At 39.8% G+C, this 24,947-nt stretch overlaps 1 protein-coding gene across 1 annotated transcript in view; it reads right to left on the bottom strand.

The window, feature by feature from the left end:
* Positions 1-24,947, bottom strand: part of FBN1 (fibrillin 1) — a 156,605-nt gene that overhangs the window by 32,028 nt on the left and 99,630 nt on the right. The window contains exons 25-41 of the mRNA XM_062584036.1: positions 24,781-24,906; positions 24,561-24,689; positions 23,605-23,730; positions 23,346-23,471; positions 22,345-22,467; positions 18,030-18,155; positions 17,096-17,221; positions 8,734-8,856; positions 8,054-8,176; positions 6,235-6,360; positions 4,448-4,570; positions 3,698-3,820; positions 2,665-2,829; positions 2,208-2,276; positions 1,973-2,098; positions 984-1,106; positions 172-330 (exon numbers count right to left, since the gene is read on the bottom strand). Of these exons, the coding sequence (XP_062440020.1) occupies positions 172-330; positions 984-1,106; positions 1,973-2,098; positions 2,208-2,276; positions 2,665-2,829; positions 3,698-3,820; positions 4,448-4,570; positions 6,235-6,360; positions 8,054-8,176; positions 8,734-8,856; positions 17,096-17,221; positions 18,030-18,155; positions 22,345-22,467; positions 23,346-23,471; positions 23,605-23,730; positions 24,561-24,689; positions 24,781-24,906 (2,142 nt within the window). The remainder of the gene's footprint in view (positions 1-171; positions 331-983; positions 1,107-1,972; positions 2,099-2,207; positions 2,277-2,664; positions 2,830-3,697; positions 3,821-4,447; positions 4,571-6,234; positions 6,361-8,053; positions 8,177-8,733; positions 8,857-17,095; positions 17,222-18,029; positions 18,156-22,344; positions 22,468-23,345; positions 23,472-23,604; positions 23,731-24,560; positions 24,690-24,780; positions 24,907-24,947) is intronic.

Here is a 24,947-nt window from a genome sequence, read left to right as displayed (position 1 = left end):
TCTCTGTCACTTTCATGCCAAAAAGAGTAATTAATCACTTCATTTTATGCAACTACAAAAAAGCAGGAAAGGATGCAACATCTCTCTTTCTAACAATGTTATGTCTGATAGTAGTAACTTCTGATGGTAGCTACCAAGGCTTTCAAATAGCTTTGCAATGCAAAAACTTACCAGTGCTTGGGATAGGGCACTGTTCACAAGGCTTATTCCATGCGCGTCCAATGTTGTAGGAACAGCAGCACATTTTCTTGGTCATATTAAAGAGCAGCTCACCATCACAGGTCTGATTGTCAGCATAGTAATTTCTGTAGCACAGACTTCTTCTCATATCTGCAAAAATGAAGAAAAACCCAGGCCAATGCACTAGCAACTGTATGAAAGATGATTAAGCCTCAAGGGGTTAGAAGTTACCTCCTTTAAATATGTACTTTTCAGATCCCCTTCAAGTAGGTGCTGTAGCAATGTAAAATACTACAGAAAAGCTTGTCCCTATAACATTACCATAAAAGTACGAAGAAGTGTTTGCAACACAAATGCTTAAGTGTCCCCATCACAGTTCTAACACTGATCAGACTCATCAAAGGAATTGCTATTGGCGCTTTGCCCAATGCTGTAAAAGCATGAGCTTGTTTATGGTTCCCCTTAAAAGCTGTGCATAGTTTGTGACTTTATTCAGTGAAGACTGGGTAATTTTAGTAGTGTTTCACATACAGAAGCTTTTAGCTTTTTTAGCTGAAAAGCTGAGTGAAACTTGAAAGGTGTGACAGAGAAAACAGCAAATCAAAGGAGAAGTTCTGGAAAGAACTGTGTTAAAAATGATCTGCCTTGGCTTATTTAATAAATTAATGAAAGAAGACAGCTTTTACTTAGTTAATTCTTGCATATTACTGAACTCAGAGGAATAATTTTGATTTGCACCAGCTAAAGCCCTGCCCCAAAGCATAAAGATAAATAATAATATTAATAAAACCCCCACAACATACCCATACAGTTGTTCCCTCCATTGACCTGCATGTAGTCAGGAGGACAGATGCAGGTGTAGTTTCCAACAGTGTTGTAACATGTGCCAGGTCCACAAATGCCAGGGGTATCACACTCATTTACATCTAGAGGAGAACAAAAAGGCAATGAGTGGCCACAGCAGTTTCTCATTGTGCTTCCAAGAATGAAACTGTCTCAGCAGCGCACAGAGTAAGAATGTGCTTGCAAAGGATAACTGAGGGGCTCTCAGTGAGGTCATGGCAGATCGAAGCCTGCATAGAAGAGGAGGTCATGGCCACAGAGATCCCAGCTGCGGTATGAAGGTGGAAACTCTGGCTTGTCTAGATGGCTTGGAGTCAGCAAATTGGTTTTTGTACCTGTTGCACAAAAACAGTATTTGAGCATCTTGTCCTGTGTTCTCAAATCCTGAACAAAGCTGTTCTTTGTAGAGTGCCCTACCTAACTAGCAAGAGAGCTAAAACAGACTGATTAGATGGTTCAGATCTGTTTGACTGCAGAAAGTGAGTGACTTTTTAACAAGTCACAACAGATTTATTTCACCAAAAGACTCTAACCTTTGTAATAAAAAAAAAAGAAAGAGAAGAAAAAGAATTGAATTAGGAGCTCAGGAGTTATTAACCAGTATATTAACCAGTCCAGTAAACTCAATCAGCAAGTTTGTTTTTATCTAATTGTTTCTTCATTATCCATTAGTGAATAGCTATTTTTTAGAGCTGGCTAGGAAATGATATTTAACTTTTACAAGAATTTTCAGATCTTCTGTTTCCAATGAAAACCTAATAATTCTAACCAAAAATCTGCATGTACTTCAATGTGGTCAAGAAGGAGCTTTCTGTCTTCCACCTTTAAGCCTTACCCTGCTTCATCTGATTATGTTTATTTTAAGAGACAGATTAATTCTGCTGCATGTTGATTTGTCATCACTTTGTAAGAACAAAAGCAAAAAACTAGTCAAGTAAAGGCTACATACCATCACACACTCGAGTCTCTTCATTCAAATAGTACCCTGATGGACACTGACACTGGAAGCTACCAAATGTATTAATACATTTTCCTCCTTGGCAAAGTCCAGGCAGCTCTTGACATTCATCAATATCTATTTGAACATAACCAAAAATATTATCTCAATCTATGAAAAAGCAACATTCACTGAAGAATTTCATAATTCTAGGCATGTAAAAAATAAAAAAAAATATAAACATTACCCTCTAATATGACTGTAATAGGGTTTGGTCGGAATCCTTCCCCTCCAGGGCAAAGTACCTTATATTCAGCTGAAAACAAAATACATTTATGAACCTAAAATAGTAGAAAAATTTTCAGCACAATTATTTTTGAAAATGAATCAGATTATTTTAGGTAATTTAAATCTAAAGTAGCAAAACAACAGAGCATCAACATTAGGTTTTATTCTGTAATATCAATATCACTATCGCATATCATAATGTAAAGCTTTGTGTGTAACAGCAAACACACTCAGGAGTCATACCTTACACAATCTTGCTAAAAAACAGTAAAGTTTGATTAAGACTTATATGTTTCTTCAAAAACCTGTCACCTGAAAGTATACAGTAAATGATCGCACAAATATTTGAGCTACCTGGATAAATTAAAAAAAGACACATCATATTGTCATGTCCAACCGCAGTAAAGCCGACTTACTTGAGTTCACCGCTGGGCAATGTTCACAAGGAACCCCCCAAGCTTTACCGAGGGAGCAACAACAAGAGGCCTTGGAAACACCCACTCCGATCTCATTGCTGCAGAAAGTGCCACCATTATCTCCACGAGTTTTAACATCCAGGTAACAGTTGCCGGATCGTGTATCTATTCAAATCACAAATAATGTCCAACATCATACAACATCAAACATACAATTCCAAACAAATCACAACACATTGTCTCAGGATGAGGGATACCCTCTAACTGCTTTCATTGCTCATTGAACAGCCTAACAAAAAGACTTGCTTTGTCCAAGAGAACACATCTTTCCCCCCTCAGATGGGGAAAGTGTCTGATCCCTTGGATGTACACAGCATCACCAAGAGCAGTACAGTTAGGTCTTATCTCATTTTGATACACATTCTCATTCAGGCTTGCACCTCCTTTCAGTTCCAGGAGCCTGCTGCTTTCTTATCTCCTTGATATTAACAAGCACTATGTATGAAAGCACTACTAAATGTTAGGAATTTCAAATATTTTTGAATTTGAGCAGCATTTCTACACCTACAAATGAGAGCCAAAAATGTTAGAGAAGTACCAAGTAGTTTGAGCCTAACACTTACAAGAGCATTCCCACTGGTCATGAAAGTTGTACCTAGCCAAGCAACACTCCATGCAAAAAGAGCATGGGTGGCTTATGCCACAGTTTCGTTCACCTGCCATCTTGGGGCCAGCTGGATTTTGGTTTAAGCTTGTTGAAATTTAAAATTGTCTCATGCCTGCTCTAAATTGTGGACGGCTGTAACAAGCCCCAAGGGGTTGGTTCTGGCAGCTGGGCATTGCCAAAACACTACATTACTCTGGACACATCCTCACTGCAACATTCTAATTTCTAAGCCAAGTGTAGTGGGGTGGGAGTTGGGGAGCCCGTTCCAGCCCTTGTGCACGACCTGCGACTTTATCTGCAAACAGTTAGCACTGCAGCTCCTTTGTGCAATTTCACTTGTAAAAGGCACAAGGAACGATCTCTTACCAACACATCCAACTCGGGTGGGATTCAGCTCAAAATCAGGAGGGCACTCACAGGTGTAACTACCAGCAGTATTGACACATGTGCCACTAATGCAGGTTGTGGGATCCGCACATTCATTAACATCTGCAAGAAAAAACGGCAGGTGGTATGCAAATAATGTGATATATCAAACCATCAGTATATCAGGTATAGTGTATTGACCACCACAAATCCGTTAGTTATCAGATACTGGTGTCCAGGAAGCTTTAAAAGACACGTGCGCATTTTAGGAGTACAACACTTGTCTAAGACAAATCCATCATTTCATGTAGGAAAAAACTGTTCTTATTGGAAAACCAATCTATGAATTAAAAGTCATATAGAAGTATTCAAAAAACTTAAGAAAAATACATTACAAGCTCATAGTTTATCACACATTACTGTGAACAGAAACCACAGGACACAACTTATCTCTGCCTGAGAGACAGGGACAGACAGAAAGAAGTGTTCTCTCTGCTGTATATTTCCCCTTCTCTTAATCAAGTGGAATATCACAGTTTCACAAAGAAGGGGAGAGAGGAATACAGAGAAGGCCATCAGTCTCCATTTGCATTCAAGCCCTGCTGATCCTTCTCTCTGTGTTGTACAGTTGGGAAGTATGAATTTTCCTATATGTAGTCTGATTTTTATAGCTTTGTTAAAGAATTCCCTAGGGACTTGATTATGGTACTAACAGAAAATTAAAATCATCTTAATCAAAATTATCTTTACCTGTGCAGTTACCACCACTTCTGTCCAACTCGTAACCCACTTCACACTCGCATCGGAAAAGACCAGGGAGGTTGTGACAAGTACCATAGACACAGATGTTAGGAAGTGAACACTCATCGATATCTGATAGAAAAAAAAAACAGATGGGGAAAAACATGAGGCTCCCATATCTTTTTAATATATATGAAGAATTACCAAAAATGTTCAGTATACCTGCATCTGAAAGCCAATTGCTCCTGCATACCATGTAAAACCAGAAAAAATCATGTGTGAGATCTACACTTGGATAAAGGACTAATCTGTAACCTTTCACTTGGTCAAAAGGCTCTTTCCAGTGCCACTGGAAGCCATACCAGAAACAATTTGAGTTTATTAATGGGATAATCTGCTAAGTAGCAAAATTAAACATGGCAGAAGATACGCTTTAAAAGTGAAGATCATGCTAAACCAGTAGCTGTCTGCAGAAAGCTGGGCTTAAGCAAAGCAAAAGTCCATGCAGAAAGGTGAATTTAACTCCCATCTTCAGAGTTTTGTAAATGAAGATCTTGAGTTTGGTACCCGGAGCTAACTTCTGTGGGCCTTTTGTCTGAACCATTGAGTCTGATTCAACCTGTAATGACTGCTCTATGTGCTGCATAAAGAATGACTGATTTGATACAATAAAAGAGAGTGCATGTTTACCAAGGACCTTAAAATACTGCACTTAGTGTGCACATCTGAGATACCAAGAAAAGTCTGTTTTAGCAACAGGAGCTAGGCTCTGTATAAGCTATTTAAAGCTAGCTTAAAGGTTATACTGTTTGAAAGTAAATTGTTTCATAACATTGTGAAACTTAATATTGTTTTAGTTTACACAAAAAATCCACTCTCATAATTTATTTCTCTTTGTGAGTTACTAAAAAAACCCACACAGAACATTTTCCAGGGCAAAAGCCTATTTATAGTGATGTACTTATGAACTCTATCAAATAGCCATTCCTATGAGTTAGCAGTATGTCACTTAACAGGGATGCTTCTTCCAGACTGACTTAACTGATCAGTACTATAAAGCTGTGAATTTCAAGTGTTGCAATCAAACTTATGACCTTAATCATGTTGACAGCATCTTTATCATTTGATTTTTGTATATGCAGGTATATGTTTGTATATACATATGTATACGTAATGAAGGACAGCACTGACTGACAATTTGCTTTCAAAACTAAACAAATAGTCTGTTTTTTTAATTATTATTTATTTATTTTTGTGGGGTGGCTTTATAAACTTTTTGTTTCAAATTCTGATTTTGCACTTCACAGACCACAGACTTTAAAGCAGTATTTTTCAGCAGGTTTGGACTCAGAGTCAAAGCCTGCAGAGGTTACTGGGTGTCCTTCTATGGACTAAAAAAGAATGAGGTGCAGGTGCTTTTCTGCATGCAAGCTAATCTCCACAGAACAACACAAAATTTTGTGACTTTCCCGATTTAAGTGATATGAATAAAATGAGGAACTGGCAACAAACTGGCCAAGATCAAATGGTAGTTGAAAATGCCATTTGGATCATCAATCAGATCCACAAATAAGAGGTGATAAGATACTCTGTAAAAAAACTTCCCTCTTTCTGTGAGCTGTTCAAAATAAATCCTAGTGCCTAGATGCATAAAACCAAAAAAAAGTAACTATTATTGAGAATTTTCATGCAGTTTTCAATACAACCACAACTATAACCAACTGTAATATTTTCAACTGTAAAATATTATTAGGGCAGAATTTGTTGAGTGTTGTTCAAAGTTTACAGAGAATTACCTTCGCATGCTTTCCCATCCGGACTTGGCAAAAACCCCATATCACATTCACAGCGATATCCTCCAGGGGCATTGAGGCACTGCCCATTTTCACAGAGATTCAAGTTTTCTGAGCATTCATCGAGATCTGCAAAAGGAAGAGAAAGTACAAGTTTAATTACAGTAAATATGTTTTCCTCATCAATGTTTAGTTCAGCTGAAGTATGCAGTGTTCCAAGGATTATAATTATTCCATTAACTGTGAACAGTTGCAGAAGAAACTACAAGCTGCTTATGTATAGAGCCCACCACACATACCAGCTTAGAGTATTTTCTGCACATTGGAAGTATAACTTCTAATCAAAAGTAAAATCAGTGAGAGGTACAGACTGCTAATGTAGCTACAGTTAGTAACAACTGAAGGTAGTACTTACGGTCAAATTCAGATTCAGAGCATGTGAATTTTATTATCGCTATTGTTTCTATTACAGCAAAGCCTTAAGGCAGCATTTGAAATAAGGGTTTACTGTGCAATGAGCAAACACATGGTTATAGGCAGTCTCCACGCCAAATACAGAAAATACTGACGAAAAGTGGCAGCAAGGTGAAAATAACTTGATCAAAATTAAATTAAAGGTTAACAGCTGATGAGAAAAACAGCTTTGCTTCTGGACTATGCTGCCCTTCAGATAGATTATGGCCCTTATTCTCTAGTTAACATTTTATACAATACAAAAACACCCTACTTGTTGCAACAAAGTCTGGCTGGCAGTGAGAGCCTGTAAAAGGCCATGCCTGGAAAGCAAAGCTAGTACCTATCAGGATCAATGTTGCATGCTTTGGCAGAAGGCTTACATAATGCTTGCATGCTCAAGTTTGAGTTCCAGCTATCTCTTGAATTCAGTAGCAGTAAGTGGTCCAAAAATTAAAAAAAGAAAAAAAAAAAAAAAAAAGAAAGATGCAGTTCCTAGATTCTTGCAAATCATCATATGGGAAATGAACAAAAAGGCCTGCTGCTTGTGAAGGCCACTAAAACAGCTGAGTCTGATTCAAGAGTAAATTATACGGAGAGAATTAACCAGAGTCCCAGAGCCCATTTATAAACTGGAAAAATTCAAATTCATTCTTAAACCTGCTGAGCCAGATTCCCAGATGCCATAAAACTGCACTGCCTGATAGTGTGTTGCTGATTTATACCAGCTGAAAACTTGGCCCAGTACCTGCCTATCTCATGGCTTTGCTCTGAACAGGGTTACCTTCCACATGTAGCCTCAACAGCAACACCAAAATCCTCAGTGTAATAGCAGAGTTCCTGATGGCTAAGCCTACATCAGCTAATCCGTTCTTCAGAGCAGAAGACCAAAGTGTGAGTGGGAAACATCTCTCTAGTGATGTTCTATAATCACACTTTCAGTTGATAATATTAGGTTTCAGAAGCAACTACCACCATTCTACATGTCAGCACTGCATCCTGACACCACATTTCCGGATGAAGTAGTGAAGAGGGCAAATAGCACATACCCACTTGTGGGAAAAACATGCAATTTTACAAAGTAATTTTAATACAGGTGCCCTATTACTCTAATATTAATGTGGACAGCCAATAAGCTAGTTTATTAATTGGCCTAATTATACCATCAACTGTTTTTTTAAATGTTTGTCACCCACTCCTGATCCACACTTTATATTCCTGCTCAAAAGCAATTCTGGGTACAAAATCACAGAATTTACATTGTGGGCATGAATGCACTGACACTTGTGTTTAATTTGTAAAATTAATAAGCTTATCTGTCAGCTAGGTATTCAGGCATGGTACTTGTCTCATTCTTAAGAAAGCTCACCTGTACAAGTGAAGCCATCTCCAGTATAACCTTCTTTACACAGACAACGATAAGAACCCATTGTATTCTTGCAGTCAGCGTGTGGGCTGCACATATGTGTTCCATTGGAGCACTCATCCAGATCTTTAAAACAAAACAAAATAAAACAACAAAAAACACAACATTAGTTTAAAAAAACACCATTAATACAAGCTTTAAATAGTGTATGGCACACAGAAGCTCTACTTTAAATAATTTTCCATAATGAAACCCAAGCGTACGTGGGGTCATCCGCCTCGAAAAGCGGGCACAGCTTGCTTGCAACCCAGCAAAGCCGCCTGACAAGATAACTGTGAGTAAGGAAGCCACAGGGTGCTCACTGGGCTAAATTGCTTTCATGGGGAGTACCAAGGGACCTCTCCCCACCTTCCATGAGCCAGGAGCCCCCATAATGGACACACATCATCTCTTCACATGGTTTAGTCCATTTCCACCATCTCACAAATCAAACAGGAGATAATGCTAATTTCACAGTTAGCATGGCAGAGAATTTGTGCTCCAGCACAAATGTTAAATTGACCTGACAAGCACGATAATCATTTGTCTTCTCAATTTGTAGGTGTAGTATTGCTTTTTCAAAACTGCTAGGACCCAGTTTTGGCTACACTTTAGAAATAGGTGTTACTGTTCATGATCCTCACCTGTGCACTTGATGCCATTTCCAATCCATCCAGGGCTGCAGCTACATTTGAAGCTTCCTGCCGTGTTTGTACATATGGCGTGTCGATCGCAGTTATGGGCTCCAATTTCACACTCATTGATATCTGCAAAAGTATGGACACATTTGAAGAGCTTATAGATCAAACTTTCTCCTATCCAGGTAACTGATACAGGAATTTCTCACCAAACACACTATGAACATGAAAGCAAGTCTGCATTTATTTACAACACAGCAGCTGCAAATGAAGCAGAAGAGAAACAAAATCACAATGAAGAAAAGCAAACAAGTATTTGGCATACCAGACATGCCCTGGCCTACTAGCTGTTTTTCTGAAATGTACATAAAGCAATACTTCTGCTGCAGTTCACCCCAAAGCCCTGATAACTTTTATAATGAAAGGAGGAAACTAATCACTTAGGAGTTCTCTCTCTCTTTCTTTTTTTTTTTTTTTTTTTTTTTAACTAGTGTGCTCAGAAAGAGCATGATGGCACAGCCTTTGGGACTAGCATTCACCAGGATTGTTGCAGCAGATGTTCAGCATCCTGGGATGTATGTCTTTCAGGCAGCTTCGCAGTCAGCTGTGGATCAGATTTGATGACTAAGAGTTGGTGTGAGGACCTGTGCTGCCCTGACAACAGAGAGACACCACTACTATTTACTGGCTTGTATTCTGAACAAATCTTAACATGTCCGAGGGACAGAAGGCAACTTTCCTTTCTGCCTACCCTGGAGTCCACACAGAGGACTCAGGTTGCTCTGCAGTGTCTGGTTTGTTAAGAGGTCCTGGAGGCAACTCTGCTCCCTGGAGACTCCTGGAATGCCGTGCTCCACATCTGCCACCATGCTAGCAAGGACGCTGATGAATATCAACTTGGCACACCTGCAAACTCCTCCTAGGTTTATCTCCAAGCAGTTAAAGCCAGGCTCTGCTTTGCCAGAGATGGTATAGAAGGTAGAAGATGGGCTGTACCACTTTATTTAACATGATGGCTGATGGAAGCCAACCTCACCAGGCATGAAATTTATTAAGAACTCAGGAAACCTAAACACAGTGGAAAAAACTCATCAGCCTAGCAGAGAACAAGCAGCAAGTCATCCAGTCTTCAACACATGCATTCCTGCCACTATATTCTATTTTAACATTTGTAATTTTCACCTTATTCTGATTCTCAAGCAATGTCAAAATGCATGAATGGGGAAAAAAAAGAAAAAAGAAACCCTGAATGCCATTCTTCCATGTCACAAAACAGTACCGATGCTTCACAGGAGCATCTGGAGAATATACAGAGAAAGTTTTCATAAATGACTACTGGTAACTAAAATAAAACCTGCAGGAATTGTCTTACACAGCTGAGCTGTGGATTTTGCAGTGCTTTCTGTAACCCAGCTCTCTCAAAATGGGTTTTGTTTCTACTTCCATGAAGGAGGCAATCCATCTAGAATTCACAGCAAACCACTCAGCATTAATATCACTTTTTCTCAGCCCTCCCAGATGCCTTTACTGTTACAGCAGGCCAGATCAACCTATTCTGCACAATACTGATGGAAAGAGAAAAACCCAGAGACCTCAATTCACCTGCTATGCTGTCTAAGAACAATTAGCTCTTTAACGAGGGCAAGGGAGAAGAGCCGGGGGAAGTGTCCAGGTAACAATTTAGCTTTTCCTTTGTGACCCCTTCTTAGGTCACCTGCTGGCCCTTCTTCAGGCAGAAGGTCGTATATGCCCAGTTATGTATATGCCCAGTATATTTTGTCCTTTTGCAAAGGCAACGTGGGACTCCAAGAAGCCTAAAACATACATCTTTCATCCTGCAATTAAATTCTGAAGTCCAGTAATTGCTCAAGCATACTGGACCTTTTTTTACATCTACGTAGGGTAATTGCATCCAATCTTACTTTTCTGGTTTTCTTTCTAAATGAGACATGACTCTGAATCAAAAGTCCAGACATGAATATTCGCATCATTTTAATGCTAAAGTCTAGATACAGATCTAAATCCAGCAGCTGGAATCTACTATTAACAATGCAGACTGCACCAACAATCCCCAAAACATACAAATGGATACTTACTTTTTAAAACTTAAAAAAAGGTCATGAGCAGATAATTTTAGAGCATATTTGCCTTTAACATATGCAGAAACTCTTAAGAAGATTAACATCACCCTAAACAGGAAACTAGTGTCTGTGAAAAATCTTAAGGGTGGTCAGAAAAAAAAACTCATTTTGGCTTGGGCTGAAGGGAAAGACTAGAAAGAATTTCTAGAGGTCAGTTACAGTATACATTGACATAAAACGCCCAGACAAACACTCTAGATTTTAACCTTTACATGCTTTTAAAAATCTAACTGTTAAACCATTGCTAACATTAAGATTGCAGTGGGTTTGATTATTTGATGCTTGGAAACATTCAGACAATCACCTTATACCCTTTGGAGCACAACAAAACAACACAAAAGCCATCGTCAGCTGAGAGACTTCTGCCAAGATTTTTTTTTTAACTACCAGCAAGTAAACAGAAACTTGCATGCAACAACCACGCAGCAGTGAAGTCACGTGCAGACAAAATTTTAAGGCAATCCTAAAAACAATTTTTAGCTCTACACAAGCGCCCCTGGGATGCTGCCCACGGACACCCCGCGCCCGTCTCCCGTCTTTGGGAGAAGCAGCGGTGCGACAGAAGTGCCGCACGGCTGCGCGAGCTGACCGTGTCCCCCCGCGGCGGCCGGCTGTGCCTCCCGGTGGCTGTGTGACATGCGCAGGTGAAAGCCTGGACACTTCTGCAGGATGAAAATTGTGAGCACAAATCTGTATCACAGCAGGGGTACTTATAATGGGATCAACCTTCTCAGATATCATCCACCGAAACGCCATTCCACTTGCTTTGAACAAAATCCTGAAATCCTTCTCAGCTTTTACCCAGGAAAAAAAAAACAATACTTTTTGTCTGGATAAAGATCAAGCAGGGAATGCAAAATGTGTTTCCTAATACCTTCTATGCTTACAGGGATGTTGCAAGGCTTACTTCACTCATGCATGTAAAGTGCTTTCAGATACTTTGATGAAAGCTGATTGAGGCATATTAAACACCATCACCAGCTTCACCCCAGACTTCACGTATTTTCAAAGCTATCTGCACTTAACTCAGATTTTGTTCTGCTATAATCTCTATTCTCTCCTTTCATCATATAGATGAGTTATAAGCCCAAATTTATTACACTGCAATTATTTCCAAGGCAAAAGAGATCTCAGACCAAACATGGTCCTGTGTAAACGGGGCAGTGAAATCAGTGGAATTTATGCCTGCTTATACTGGAGCTTAATACGGATTTATGCTGCCATAAGTATTGAATTATGACTTCACAGAATGAAACAAAAAGGAGAAGCTAAGCTCTGCAGGGGAAAATTAATTCAACATAAATATCTTTAATAAGAGCAAGAGTCCAGACTGTGCTGTCTGCATGGCAGTACAAACAGTACTACCCTCTTCAAACAGCTCCATCCGTTTCCACGTAATTGTTTGAGGAGCAAGGCATTACTCAGGCTGAGTTAAAGGTATCGCGACCCAACAGAGCACACGGGCTGACACTGTACAAACCAGGGCTTCGCACCACAATGGCCTGTTCCCATTGACTTCAGTGGGATTTTCACTAAAGAGTAAAGGAGTGAGTCACTGATTTATATCAACCTTCCCCTCCTGCCTCAAATATGGGGCTGTGATAAGCCAAGGAAAATAAAGACATTCCAGTGTGAGACTGACACTGCATCCTCAGCTGGTCCCGTTGTGCCCCAGTCCTGCTGCACACATGTTCTCAACTGTGTAATTGCACAACTCCCATTAATACTGAGGGAGTTGTCTGCCTGCAACAGATGAGAATACGCGTGATAAATAACATGCAGATCTGACATCATAACAATTCCAAGTGTTATGGGGAAAAAAACTGTCAGTCACCACAGTTTGTTGGCTCCTTCTGTTCTCTTCTCTGGACAAATATTTTTTCTCTCAAGTCTCTGGCAATTAATAAAACGTCTTTCACATTAATCACAGAGGCGCACATTTTTAGAGCTGCGGATGTGCAGCAAAAATATGTACTTCATGTACACCTGTGAGGTTAGCACTATGCTTGCAAATGTAGTAACTGGAAGAAAGAAATACCAGTATCTGCAGAGTGAATTTCCACATGATCTGTAAGTGTATCATTAAAAATCAGCCAGAAAACAGCACAGGAATAAGTCACTGTATTCTTGCCGACACTGTGGGAACATCCAAGTCTCTCCTCTGCATTTGAGCAGAATGAGAGTGAACAATAATCCATGAAAATTCACATACCCAGCACATGCCATGGAGGCCTCAAGGAACTCTCTGTACACTCATATTTTCTATTAAGTTTCACCAGGGCTTAGATAGTCCATGAGGACACTAGTCAAAGTGGGAATTTAATTCAGGGTCTGCCTCTATACCAGTACTCTTTGTCAAGCACTGTGCAACCCCCCTAAGCATTCACTGATTTTTTCTGGCACACTCTCCATATCTGTGCATTTTGTTAGACTGAGGAGCCACTGGTATTTCAAGCCCGGGTTCAGGTCCCACAAGGCAGGTCATTTGGTGGAAGTCACAAGGCCTTTCCTCCTCCCGGGTCGCTGCCTGCATAATCAGGTGAGTAAAAGGAGGCACCAGGAGGAGATGGTTTTTAGAAGGGAGACTGTGAATTTCAACTTAGCACTAGTTCAGGTAGAAAAATATGTGGAAAAATTCCCCTATTCTGAGCTCTATATCCGTAAAATTGTTTTCTCTTTCGGAATCACTCTTGGATCTTATTCGCCATACTGCACTGTAAGCACCTCACAGAGTTTCACGTGGGACAGTTAAGTTCTTCGCCTGATATCCATGCTTACGGCATCAGCCTGGGGCGCAGCATGTTATTGCTGGATAGATGCCTACTCACAACGCGCTCCTTCTGTAATACCCCCATTTGGCGGGCAGCATCTTAATATTATTATCTCCTGGTATTTGGCCTGACAAAGCCAGCTCCCAATTTCATAAGGGGAAATATATTTGTTTCACTGATACCAGAACTCTCTTGTGCCATCAGACTGAGGCACAGTGTATTATTAATGGCCAGAAGCCAAAGGCAGGGGAGCGAGAGGCAAGCTTCGAAACACAGCACATCGTACAAGCTACAAAACGCGACGGACCTGCTTCTGAGCGTAGCTGCCACGGCTCGTCTCTTCCTCTTGCCACGCTAGCTTTGCTTTCTTTCCCTACTGTTTTGCTTTCAGACATGCAAGTACTTACCAGTGTGCACTCGCTATTCCTCTCTCCGTAATCACCACCTACCACTACTGGATGACAACAAGCAGCGTTTCGCTTTTTAACCCCGTATCGCACACAACGGCCCCAGCAGGACACCTTGCACCGGCCGTTCTCCGGCCAGCATCAGTGGGGCCCTCACAACGGCAGCAGGGCAGAGCCTGGCCCCGGCCCTCCAACTCCCAGAGCCTGCTGGGGAGAAGCCCAGCTGACTTTTAGAAAACATCTATTTTTGCTACGATGAAAATGAGGCAATTTCTGCTCCAAAGTTCACCACACGTCCAAGCACAGCTCCAAAAGGAACAAACAGGAGGGCTGCGTGCACAGCACTAACTGGCTAGGATGGACGGGGGGGAGGGTCAGAGTAGAATTTGTCCCTCTGCAAGAACATTAGAACTAGCAAAGCTAAGGCTCTACGTCAACAGTGAAATATTGCAAATTTACAGGCAATACTCCAGAGTAGAGATGAATCACAAAATGCGAGTGCCAATACAGGATTTTGTCTCTGCACTAACACATCTATACTTTATTGACAGAAAAAGCAGAAGAAAGACATTTATCATAAAGCTGGGCAATTTGGAATGGGGATAGGGGAAAACACTGCAATCTTTTCTCTAGAGGCTACATACCGTTGCCTGTGTACAAAAGTCTAAAATGATTTGCCCTAAGTCAGTCTTGCAGAAGTTTGCTCTGTGAATAGGAATTAAACCATTTGCAGCACACTGCCTAGAAAATCTGCATCTACAACACGTATTTTTGCATAAAACATTTTTCGAATTTATTTTTGTTACTAAACTCTGTCCACATTCTTACTGAGAACCAAGGCGGAGGGGGGAACTAACATCTGTGTGGGATGGGAATGTAAGTCAGTGGGTGGATTCTGAATTCTGTTAAATGATTGGGGAAAAAAACATGTTTATTTGTTAAAATGGAAACAATCAGTAATGACAAGGGAGCTGAAATATTTAGACAAAACTGTAATGGAACCCAGAGGACATTATTTAGTTGTTCTCATGGAACAGAGAACCTCCCATTCAATGAGTTGTAGACATTTTTGTAATTTTTTTTCCAACAAGAGCTCCTCAAAAATGTGGATGCTTTTGATCTGTAAGACAAGAATTGCACCCTGGAGTCAAGGTGCTGTTGGCAGGGTCCCTTTGGAAGAACAGAGGTGAAGGATGCTCTCATGGGTTCCCATTACCTGGGCCTGGGAACTTTGGCTGTGGCACTAAGGATGAGCAAAAATGAGGCGGAGAATTCAAAGGTCCCCACCAGTACACCAGGCTTTTTAAAAGCTAGTATAAGAATCTGCAAACTGCAGCCACAGTGGGAACTGCATCTTGTACTTTGGTCCCTACACACCTTGATTTCTTCAGCATGAAATCAAGCTAGAAAGCTCCTGCTCTGCTCCCTTCCTTTCCTGAAGGGTTATTTAAATCCAAATGATTCTGTTAATTTGTTTCGAGCGTGGCCCCATCTGAGCTGTTTCAGCACAACTGATACTTCACCTTTTTGCCTTGAACCACCAGCCCTTTCCAAACAGTGAGTGCCTCTCCAGCATCTGCTATGACTGAGAGGTGTTCCAGTGGTTTTAGGATTGACTGTGGCTTTTGGTGAGTGCCATCCTCCCTGCATATAGCCAAGAAGAGCAGGAGCTGGGCTGAGGAAAAGGTAAAGATGGTGGTGGGAGGAGCATACAAGGCAGATAGCATCTATCCAGAGGGCTGGGCTTGGCTCGATAACACAACCAGGAGGGAGAAGTTTCCCTTCTTCTCTGTAAACAAAATAGTATTGCTAGGGACATTTGCCACCACCCACTGTCACACGCTGCCAAAATGGTGGCTATTTCCAGACACTTTCCCAGTAACCATACCTACAATTTCTTTTTTGCCTCCAGGATCCTTTTTTAACCCTTCTGCCTTCTAACAGTCGCTTCACGTTTCCTGTCTGCTCCTGACTGTTACTCATCCTGCCGAGTACGACAGCTGTGCCGCGTGTAACTGATCAGCACAAGGGTTTTCAGGTCTAGAGAACTGAAGATCTTCGCGTAAGTTAGCACAGAAAAAAAGAACACTGAAATGTTGGTCTACAGGGTACTATTAGGGATTTCTTGGATTCAGATCAATTCATATGGAAGTCAAAGGCAGCTGTTACTAACACACAACCATTCGCCCAATGGTTGTGGTCCAATACACAAAATATAACTCCAGCTCTCAGACTGTTTCTGAGAGCCGTAAAAAAAAAAAAAAAAAAAAAAAAAAGTTTCATATATTTGGGGCACTTACAGAAGTATATTATTAACTCTGTACAATAAGGGCAGACTAAGAATCAAAGTTTGTCTCAGAAACATTGCTAAAAATGTGCTTACCCTAAGTCTACATTAAAAATTATATTAAACATATGTTTGCATTTGTATTTTGGGCAAAGCCTAAGACTCTCATCACCTTGGCTCAAGACACCAGCACTAGGATTAGTAACGCCATGCCCTCTGAGCCTGTATATTTGAACCTCATTCTGTTAACTGGCAATACATGAAATAATGTAAACTCTGATTTTGCTGAAATATGTCAATATAATCTAGTTGGGTAGCTGTACTCTTGCGACTTCGCAAAAATTGAAAATATACTTTAGGACAGCCATTTGTATTTGCCAAAACAGCAGCTGGAATACATACCTGTTATTTGCATGCATAGTACACCATTAACCAATCCAAATCCTCTGTGATCCTCATTAGTCTGTCAAGTTACAGCAAATAGCTTGTTCTGTTCCCTTTAACCAACAGCAATATGATACTAAGCTCAATCTTGCTTCTAGTTAACATTTTGTCACTTGTTTCAATAGGAGCAGCAGTAGACTGAACACCATACCACAAAAGTTCAGCAGAACACAAGCTCGGCAAATTTGGGCAAGAAATACAACATTTAAAACAAGTAAGTCAAAAGAAGCACAGTGAGAGGAAGTTTTAAAAGCTAGAGAAAAGGGCATGCAGAATCATAAGTTTAACTAAAGGTTGACTATTAACTTTAAAACATACCTGTGCAACCAGTTGTGCCTTTCTTGCCTGAATATCCCATATCACAATGACAAATAAAAGAGCCTTTTGTATTCTCACAGGTTCCGCTCAGACAGATGTTTGGATGTAGATCACACTCATTAACATCTAAGAAAACAAAATTTGACATTTGTTTAGTAAAATTCTTAGAAGTAACTAGCAGAGTGTCTTGATGTATGATGTTTTGGTACAAAAATTGGTCTACATACACAAGCAGAAAACTAAATAGGATTTAACACTGCCATATTATCTTATCTTCATTAACACATCTTTAATTCCAACTTTCCTTAAAATACAGAGACTCAAATCCAATGGTATTATCCAAAAAATGAATATACTTATTTATTCCTGCTTTCTATGTATATGTATGCATGTGTACATTTATATATGCATACACACACACATTATGTAGTCTTGCACAGTCCTTTCTCCTCACAGACACTTCAGATTTTTAGTTTGAGTGTGAATATTTATTTTCGAAATCACACTGCTCCTTGACTCCCATATTTTGTCCTACCGATGTATAGCATTCATATATAGTTTTGTCTTACTGAGAAGTTTAAATCAGAACTGGTGATTTATCTTGCTAGAAATTTTCCACAGTGTCACCCACTAGCAGTTCCCTTTTGCAAACACTCTGTGATCTAAGCTGCATAAAAGCTTGCTAGGAGAGGACCCAAAGAAATGACGCTACAGATCACCTTGTTTGCATCCCAGTCCGGCCTGGGGCTCTACAGAGATTACATCTGCATTTGATAAGTACAGGCTGTGCAATGGGGCTGCTCCTGTGGTCTGGTAACCAAGATAAGGTGCAAGAGCAATGCTTTTGAAATATTGTTTGCCTACTTGGAGATAGTCCCTTAATGAATCTTTTTCCTTAGTTAAGTCAGATTAAGAAAGATGTACTTTCACTTGCCTATACAAGTTTTCATGTCTTCAGACGCCATGAATCCATCATAGCAAAGACACCTGTATTCTCCTGGGATGTTTGTGCACTGGCCTCCATCACAGATGTTAGGATTGTCTTCACACTCATCAATATCTACAGGGAAAAGTCAGATAAATATATGTTTTCGACATGTTAACTTCACGAGATGCAAACAACTATTTGCTCTGATAAGCATGATGAAGATGAAATCCTTGCAAATAACTGAACAGTACACTGCAAAATCATCTTGATGGGTAGGCTCCCATCTCCTGGGACAGGCACTGGCAAACATTACTCTCTGACTCCAATGGGAGCAGGAACCAACAATGTAGGTATAAAACTCACTGACAGAAAACAATACAGAACGTTTGTCACATCACGTAATCACACACATTGGAGATCCTTGGATACAACTCACCGTTGTTGATGCCAGTGCAAGTTCTGAAGTTATATTTAGTGACAAAATATCAGACTTTACAGAGGCTAAGAATGCCATTTTACATGCAGAATACCTCTATGAGCCTTGTTGTGAACTTGAAACACAGAGTTGAGCTCATGATGGGAATGATGACAATACAAACATTTATTTCACTATGAGATTTTGTGTTTTCTTAGCATTTCAGCTTACTGGCTGGCCCCGACATACACTTAAAAACTCTAGCATGTAAAATGTTTTGTCAGTTCATGAAATTGGCCATCACTAATTGAGACTGAGCTGCAGAAACGGACACTATTATATTGATGTAGCCATGCCTTTCTTAGTTCCTGGGGTTATGTTAGTGTTTCTTAACTTTCATAAAACTCCCAGAATCTTCCTGTGTCGGCACCAACACACACCAGCAAGAACAAACATCAAAACCTCTACTTAGTGATTCCATGGGAAAAAATCATCACAAAAAGGACAATATTCAAGAATACCCTCCGAGAGAAAGGGTGTAACTCATTATCAGACTGGTCTATTGTGGATTGCAGTAATTACGCAGCTGCAGAAAATGAACTCGCTTTAAGTTAAAATCTTATGTTCATTATTCTTCTGTATTTCTAGCAGCTAGTGGTTTTGTGGCTATAAACCTTCTGCAAGTAAGAGGGCTGACCAATCCCTGTTCATTTTAACGAGCAAATAAGTTGGCAAGGACATGAGCCTGGAAATGTTAATTTACAATGGAATTTTAAATTAACATGCAAAATTAAGCTCTAGAAATGGGATAATAACCACAAAAATAAAGAACTTTATTTACTAACTTGCCACTGTACTGATTTCACAGCTAGAGGAAAACCAGTTGACAAGGAACCTGTTGTTTCTCCTAATTGAGCTGATTATTTATGCATAACCTCACCAATTCAAACCTGACCTACTGAACTGAACAGAATTCTTACCAGTTCAATTATCAAGAAATATATTCCATAATGGCTTCTAGGAGTGTGTGATGTTAAAGATAAAAGACATGTTCACATAGAGAAAAAGGTGAAAATGTGAAATATGTGTTTCACATACTCAGGTCATAGTGCTACTAAATCATGTACAATGTTCAAACATACAGCACAATAAAACCAGACATAGAATAGCCTGATGACTAGGAAATGTTGCTAAATACTTTTTCCCCCCTATTTTTCACTAAATTTGGGTATAGGACAAAATTTTGGCATGCAGATTTTGAATATTCATCATGTATTTATATATGCAGTTAACATCTCTTCAAGAGAAGGAGACAACATTTTTAGGTACTAACAGGGTGGTGAAGGTTACATATCACATATCGTCACATATCTGGATACATTCTTAGGTAGATTTTGACTTGACATTCAAAGATGTCTGGTATTTTCTGCTCTCAATGCAGAATGTCTCAATGACAGATGTGTAAATATATAGTTGATATCGGGCTATGCAAACTGTAGAAAAAAAACATCTGACTAGGATTTAATGACTATTATTTATACTCATAATTCATTATAGCTACAGTGTTTTCTGTATATACTTAGATATACCTGTAGTAATACTGAAAATCAGGTATTTCATCCTGCAAATCTCAAATATTTACAATATTTCTTCTTAAAAAATTCATTCATTCTTGTATTTTACTAAAAAAAATCCAATTGAAATATGGTAAACAAGAAACACTATAGTTTCTCTGTAAGTACAGAATTATAATACTATCAAAAGGCTTGTGAAAAGTGGGTAAAATTCAGCTTTTAGATTTGTGATAGCAACCTGTCAACCTATCACACTAGTAGCTCCCCACAGATGCAATAGTGTGGTTTACACTGCTGAGCTTTCAGCACTGTGTTGGACTGTAATTTGTGTTTGGCATTAAACACAGTTTGTTGAAGTCAGCAAACTTATTTAAACATGCTTATGCATTGACTATTGCATCCAAGTCTTTCTAATGAGAGAGTATGGAAGTCAATAGTAATAACAATTGATAGCTGGCGTATGAAAGAAATTCTGTTTTTCAGAGTCAAGGTTGGATACAAATGTGCAAAATATCATAATGCTTTCATGTCACTCACTCAAGTAAGATCTGACTACAGACTTCTACGGACATGTTTATGGTTAAGTTAACATGTGCTTAAAAACACTGACAGCCCATCCCTTTGCCACAGGTGGCAATTCCATTCCTTGCCAGAGAATGTAACTGACTTTTTGCCTTCCCTGAACAGGGAAAGATACTAGTATTCTAGTTCCAAAGCTTTTAGCTTAGTAGGTGGGAGGGTGCTCTAACAGATTCACTTTGTTCTTGGGTTTCGGGTTGCCTCAGGGTAGCTAAGGGCAAGTCAGGGTAAAGCTGAAGAGGAACATTTCTAGCCAGTAGACCTGTGACCATAAGCCTGCCCAAATATACACTTGGCTCATTTGATTCCCAGTCAAGCCAAGAAGATGCAAACAGAAAAGTGGCTCAGAGGCCCCCTTCTCAGCCTCACCTCTCTTCCCTCTCATGTACATAATCTCACAGTGCTGTCATTCGGATTCAGATTTTGATCACTGAACAACTTGGATCAAATGGGGTTTTCTCGCATTGGAAAAGTACCCAAAATACCAGTGTTGGCAAGCTTTTGTATGAACTTGTCTTTGCTAGAAACTTGACCTATTCCTGTTGCTAAGCAAACTATTTCTAATCTAAATATTTTAGGTTTTGATATACTTATTATCAAGATCAGTCAAATGTGCACTTTTCTAGTTGATTTCTTCCTTTGAAAGAGGGTCAGATGCTTGCTGGAGATTGGCTACTTTATAGCATTCTCTAAATCTGCAATGCAGGGCAAACTGAATTCAACCATGCTTTAAGGCTCTTTCATCCTGTGGAATGGTAGTGAGTGGCCTCAGGGTAAATGAGACCCTGGTCAGAGGTCTATAAATATTTACAAATTCTAAATGTGAGCTTTCTCTATTAACTCAGTATAGAAAACTCTCCATTTGTTAAACTATAAAGGCAACTCTATTTCAAGGGATTAACCCTATTAGATTTCTCATGCTCTTCAAGGAGCCCTTAGACGGAATTGGCAAACAGCTGGCAAATATTCACATGCCTCAACGGACCAGTGGTTGCGTAGCAAGAAGTAAGAGAAAAGGACAGCAGAATTATCTTTCCAGTAACCTATGTGGAAATCACCGAGTACAATGACTTACTCAGTTTATAAGCCCCAGACTCCCAAAGGAGAACACTCAGCAATTAAACAGTTCTGAGAATTTTCTCACAAACCTTATTTAGAGCGCAAGAGAGCTGCTTCCTAAGAAAGATTCAGATTCAGTTTTGTGCGAAAGTCATTCAGTTTTGAAGTAACACAGAATATTTGCATTTGGCTAAACAAACAATTAAAAATAGGAATCTTCTTCCTTGCTTAAGAGCAGATGCCACATGACCACAGAGGAGGACAATCTGCCCTTTTTCTAAGAAGATTACACCCTGGATTATAATGATGATGATTCTTTCTGTTGACTTCAAAATATTTTGGATCTGGACTTAACACAGTACCTTAAGGGAAAAAATTTCTCTCCTGATACCAAATCATTGCCTTTTGTTACTAAACTCAGAACAGACTGGCATCTCTTCTGAAACAATGAAGGTAAAATTATCACCAGGAAGGATAATCTATTTCCTTCAGTGCAACTCAGCCTGCAGCTGTGATACTCCATACTTTGGAGATGTTTATTTTAGAAACAATCTATCTGTCCTCCCATACATTAATTACATATTTTTTATTTTTACAGGGCATTTGTTATAACAGCTTTAATCTTAAAGACAGCCATTTTCAAAATATTGAAATAAATACATTTCAGTAGAAAAGTTTCCCAAATCACTCTTACCAGTGCATGTCCTGTGGTCTGGCATGAGTGCAAAGCCTTGTTTACAGCTGCATTCATAGCTGCCCTCTGAGTTTGTACAGAAGTTCTCACAGCCACCATTCATTATACTGCACTCATCAATATCTAAAATAGAGAAAATTGGAGTTAAAATCCGTAATACCTCTTTCTGTAAAGCACATTTCAAAGACACACTCTGAGTCAACTTTCCAAAAGGGCATCAATCCAGCCTCCACACTAGCACATGGATTTTTATACCCCCCTTGAACATTCCGGTGTTTACAAATAGAGGCACTAGGATGGATGCCAGGCAAATCAGAGAGGGAAAGAGATGAGATTATCTACAGTTCTCTTTCTACATAAAATAGTACCACTGCTGCTTAACACTCTATCACAGAGGCAACAAAATTACTTGTATGGATCAGGTAACACAATTATTAAAGCTGGCAGATTTTTGCATGCGTTTTTGAGATACAAAACCTTATACGCAAATGAAAGAAAACAGTGAACAAATAATTCAAACTGGTTATTTAAGAATATGTGGCTTTAAGGAAAAAGTTAATAGAAAGGCCCTATATTTGAGACAATTATAGATGTAATTAAGAAAAATTCAATTGAGCCACGTGATCCGATTACACAGTTTGTCAGGAATACTGATATTTAATAAAATATAAAACTCAAAATTTAACAAGCTATTCCCTCTTCAGTGTCAAAGTCTCAGGTTATCTAAAATAGTATGCTATTTTACATGTCATGATTGATTTATAGTGAAAGTAAGCTAGCACACAGCTAACCAAAGCATTGCTATAACTTCATTCTTCTCAAGTAATGGACATGCATACTTTGTTTTTGCGCATACTGCTCTGACAGACTGTACTAGATTTTTGAATCACAGTTATTTTATTAGAACTAAAAACGTCTTTACACAGCTATTAAAAACAATATAATTATTTGCATTGTATCCTCCCCATTCACAACAGATCATGTGTAGATTTTGTCCTTACCAATACAGTATAATTTGTCAGGTGTGGACTGATACCCAGGGTTGCAAGCACATTGGTATTTTCCGATCAGGTTGACGCAATGTCCATTTCGGCACAGGCTGGTGCTTAGGTCGCATTCGTTAATGTCTGTTTCAAAAGAAAGAAGTACATATTTTGGGTCTACAGGGAAACAATGCTAAAGCAAACATCGTAAGTTCATGCCAGCACAAGCCGAGTGTATAAAGGTGTGCACAATACCCATTTTGCCTGCATGTCATACCTATACACGCAGAGATATTTGGCGAGATGTGATGACCTGGAGGACAATCGCACCGAAAGCTTCCCTCCGTGTTGATGCAGGTGCCACCTCGGCAGAGAAGGGGATTGCGCTGACACTCGTCGATGTCTATGAGGAGAAGGGAACACAGGTCACCAGTGGTGAGAACTTTCGCACAACAGCAGACCCAAGGACATCCGGGCATCTGACCTCTTGTGAAGACATCCATGCAGCTTCTCCTTATCCAAGCCCTTATCCAGCTGCTGGCCCTGCTCCCTCTTCCAGACCTCGCAAGACAAGCTCTCCCATAAACCTGACTACACTGACAAAAGGCGCAGGATTGCTCTACAGTGCCCTGTGCATGGCCCCTGGTGACCCCTCTCTGCTTCTCTACCCCGCTCCAACCCCACATGGACACACTCCAGGGCAAGTAACCTCCAGGCAGACGCTCACTTCAGACAGAGAAGTGGGATGGGTTAGCTGAATAACACAGACCCCAGGAGAACAAGGTGGTTTCTGAGTGCGTAGAGTCGGGTCCCGCTCACGTCTACTCTAGGTAAGGACCATCGCTTGCCTCCTCCTCTGTTCCTGCTGAGACCCCCTTCTTTTCTTATACAACCTAAAACTGTTCACTGAAAGGTCTTCACTGGAAGGTGTTTCTTTTGTTTGCTTTTTTGATTGTTTTTTTAAGTGCTAAGAACTTTCTGGATGGCTTTTGCAACTGTCAACTTTCCAAAAAAAATTCACATTGTAGCTCCCAGTCACAGCGTATCTCTGAGGCTCTGATTTGTATACAAATTTTCTCTGTCTTGACCAAGCCTTTCTCTCCTCAAAGCCTGCTCCCCATCATGGCACTGTCTGCCCAGATCAGTTTCAACGAACCTTTTAAAATAACCCTTCACAAAACTAAATCATACATAGAGTCACTATTGCACATCTCTGGTCTATAAAAAACATACCCATGCAGTTTTTCATCATCATAAATCCACTTTCATAGCCTTCAAAACAGTCACATCTGAAGTCCCCAGGAGTATTGACACAGATGCCTTGGCCACAAAGATCAGGAGAGATGCGACACTCATCAATATCTGTAACACAAAACATTTGCAGTATTTTCAAATCAGTTCAGTTTTTCCTTTTCCAAATCAAAGTTCTGAGAGACACATCTATACAGTTTACCTGTGCAATTCCTTTCCTCAGAATCAAGGGCAAATCCATTATCACATCTACACTTAAAACTGCCAATGGTGTTCCTGCATTTTCCATGGGTACAAAGACTGGGGACCATTTTACATTCATTGATATCTAAAAATGAAACAGATATATATTAGGCATTCAGCCATCGA

This window comes from Rhea pennata, chromosome 10 (genome assembly GCF_028389875.1).
Source record: "Rhea pennata isolate bPtePen1 chromosome 10, bPtePen1.pri, whole genome shotgun sequence".
Lineage (NCBI taxonomy): Eukaryota > Metazoa > Chordata > Aves > Rheiformes > Rheidae > Rhea > Rhea pennata.
This window is presented reverse-complemented; position numbering and strand designations above follow the sequence as displayed.